Source organism: Sinocyclocheilus anshuiensis, unplaced genomic scaffold, assembly GCF_001515605.1.
Source record: "Sinocyclocheilus anshuiensis isolate Anshui unplaced genomic scaffold, SAMN03320099.WGS_v1.1 C32962412, whole genome shotgun sequence".
NCBI classification, from domain to species: Eukaryota; Metazoa; Chordata; class Actinopteri; order Cypriniformes; family Cyprinidae; genus Sinocyclocheilus; species Sinocyclocheilus anshuiensis.
Genome location: NW_015621122.1, coordinates 1 through 1,884, shown reverse-complemented (window position 1 = coordinate 1,884; position 1,884 = coordinate 1). Strand labels below are relative to the sequence as shown.

The following is a 1,884-nucleotide window of genomic DNA, read 5'->3' as shown; positions in this document are numbered from 1 at the left end:
TCTCTCAGACTGATGGGCCTCAGTCAGACCTCAGTTCTGGCTTTTGTGATTGACACCACAGGCAGTTTGTCTAATTACATCGCAGAGGCCAAGAGAGTGTCCATTAGCATCATAGACAGCAGAAGAGGAACATCAGAGGAACCTTCAGAATACATTCTAGTCCAATTTAATGACCAGGGTAGTCACATTGTGCTATAAAAAATGAAAAATTTCTGTAATTATATAGTTTTTATAACATACTATATTAACATACTATAAATATGGATGAAATATATTGTTCCATAAAATTAAGAAAGTCCTTTATGTACTGGTGCTTTAAAATAAAATAAAACTAAAACATTCACCATATTTATATTGTTCCATATAGCTTGTTGAGATACATGGACCACAGTTTACGTTGAAAATGCACTGTGCATGTTCTTGCTCTGGTAGTGCCTTGTAGTGACGTGTTTGTGTTTTACACAGATTTCGGACTTCTGATAAGAACTGGGGATGCAGATAGATTCAAAGAGCAAATCAATTCCCTGTCGGCATCTGATAATGTAAACCCAGGGATGTGCCTGTCAGGACTGCTGGTGTGTGTGTTCAGTATCTTTTAGACAGTGATATAATCCTTCATTCAGCCTAAGAAAAGTTCACACTGAAACCAGTACACTCAAAAACAAATGGTTAAGTATTTATTTAGAAAGTATAGTTTTGAAAGAAATCATTGTGGTAAGCTTTGATATTCACAACACGGAGAGTCATTCTAATGCTAAAAGTTTTTGTCTTGTCTTTCATTGTTTCATGAATCTATAGTTGACATTGACAAGAGCTCCTCCATCATCAGATATTTTTGTTTTCACTGATGCTTCAGCAAAGGACACAGAATTAAAAAGTTCAGCTGAGGCCATGATAGAAAGCACCAAGTCAAAAGTGAGTTCCTGCAGAAAAGCTTGATTTGTTCTTCAGGTAGGATCTGTTGTGTTAGAGATACTTTGTCTTAAGATGTGTCTTTCTTCCCGCACTGCAGGTCACTTTCCTGCTGACAAACTCCACCTCAACACGTAGTCGACAGAATGTTTCATTATCAAGATCATTGTCTCAGTCAGAAATACAGTTGTACAGAGACCTGGCCCATGTTTCTGGTGGACAGACCATAGACGTCATAAACACTACATTATCTCAGGCCACTGCAGTCATTACAGATTTAATCACTGCTGACCTGGTAAGTTCTAACAATGAGATCACAATGTTATGTTATATATTATCAATATACTGTACATTAACAGTACTTCTATCATCACTATTACATAGACATGCATTTTAAAATGTAAATGTAATTTGCTTTATATCACCAGTCATATCCTAATTTAGTTTGTGCTGTGCTGTGCTGTGCTGTTCTTGGAGGTAACTCTGTAACTCTAATGTGGTATAACCTGTTTCTTGAAGGTGACTGTTCTTCAGGCAGCGAGAAATCCACCTAAGGCAGAAAACTTTTCTTTTTTGCTAGATCTAACTCTGTCCAATGTGACCGTGTATATCACAGGAGACTCTCCAGTCTTTACTCTCTACAGCCCTACTGGTAAACCAACACATTTATGAACAGAATGCTCAGCTACTGTACTGTACTGTATGTATTCAATCAGTTTCATAGTGTTTAAAATGATACTCAACCCAAAATGAAAATTCTCCCATTTACTCAACCTCATGCCGTCCCATATGTATATAAGTTTCCTTCTTCAGATAAATACAAACGAAAATTTCTAGAAAAATAATCCATCTCTGTGACTCCATATAATGCAAGCTTCAAAAACCACACAAAGCGAACACAGTGGTAAACCATATGACCACAATTAATGGGCCTGTCCAAATACCCACACTTGCAGTCTTTGCACTTGACCA

At 37.1% G+C, this 1,884-nt stretch overlaps 1 protein-coding gene across 1 annotated transcript; it reads left to right on the top strand.

Annotated features, from left to right (window-relative positions):
• Positions 1 to 12: 12 nt before the first annotated feature.
• On the top strand, positions 13 to 1,564 carry LOC107683129 (von Willebrand factor A domain-containing protein 7-like; the record flags this gene model as incomplete). The annotated part of the gene is made up of 4 exons (XM_016479210.1): positions 13 to 159; positions 799 to 915; positions 1,013 to 1,207; positions 1,432 to 1,564. Coding segments are annotated over exons 1-4 (592 nt in total), but the record flags the coding sequence as incomplete, so codon positions are not given.
• Between the last annotated feature and the right edge of the window lie 320 nt (positions 1,565 to 1,884).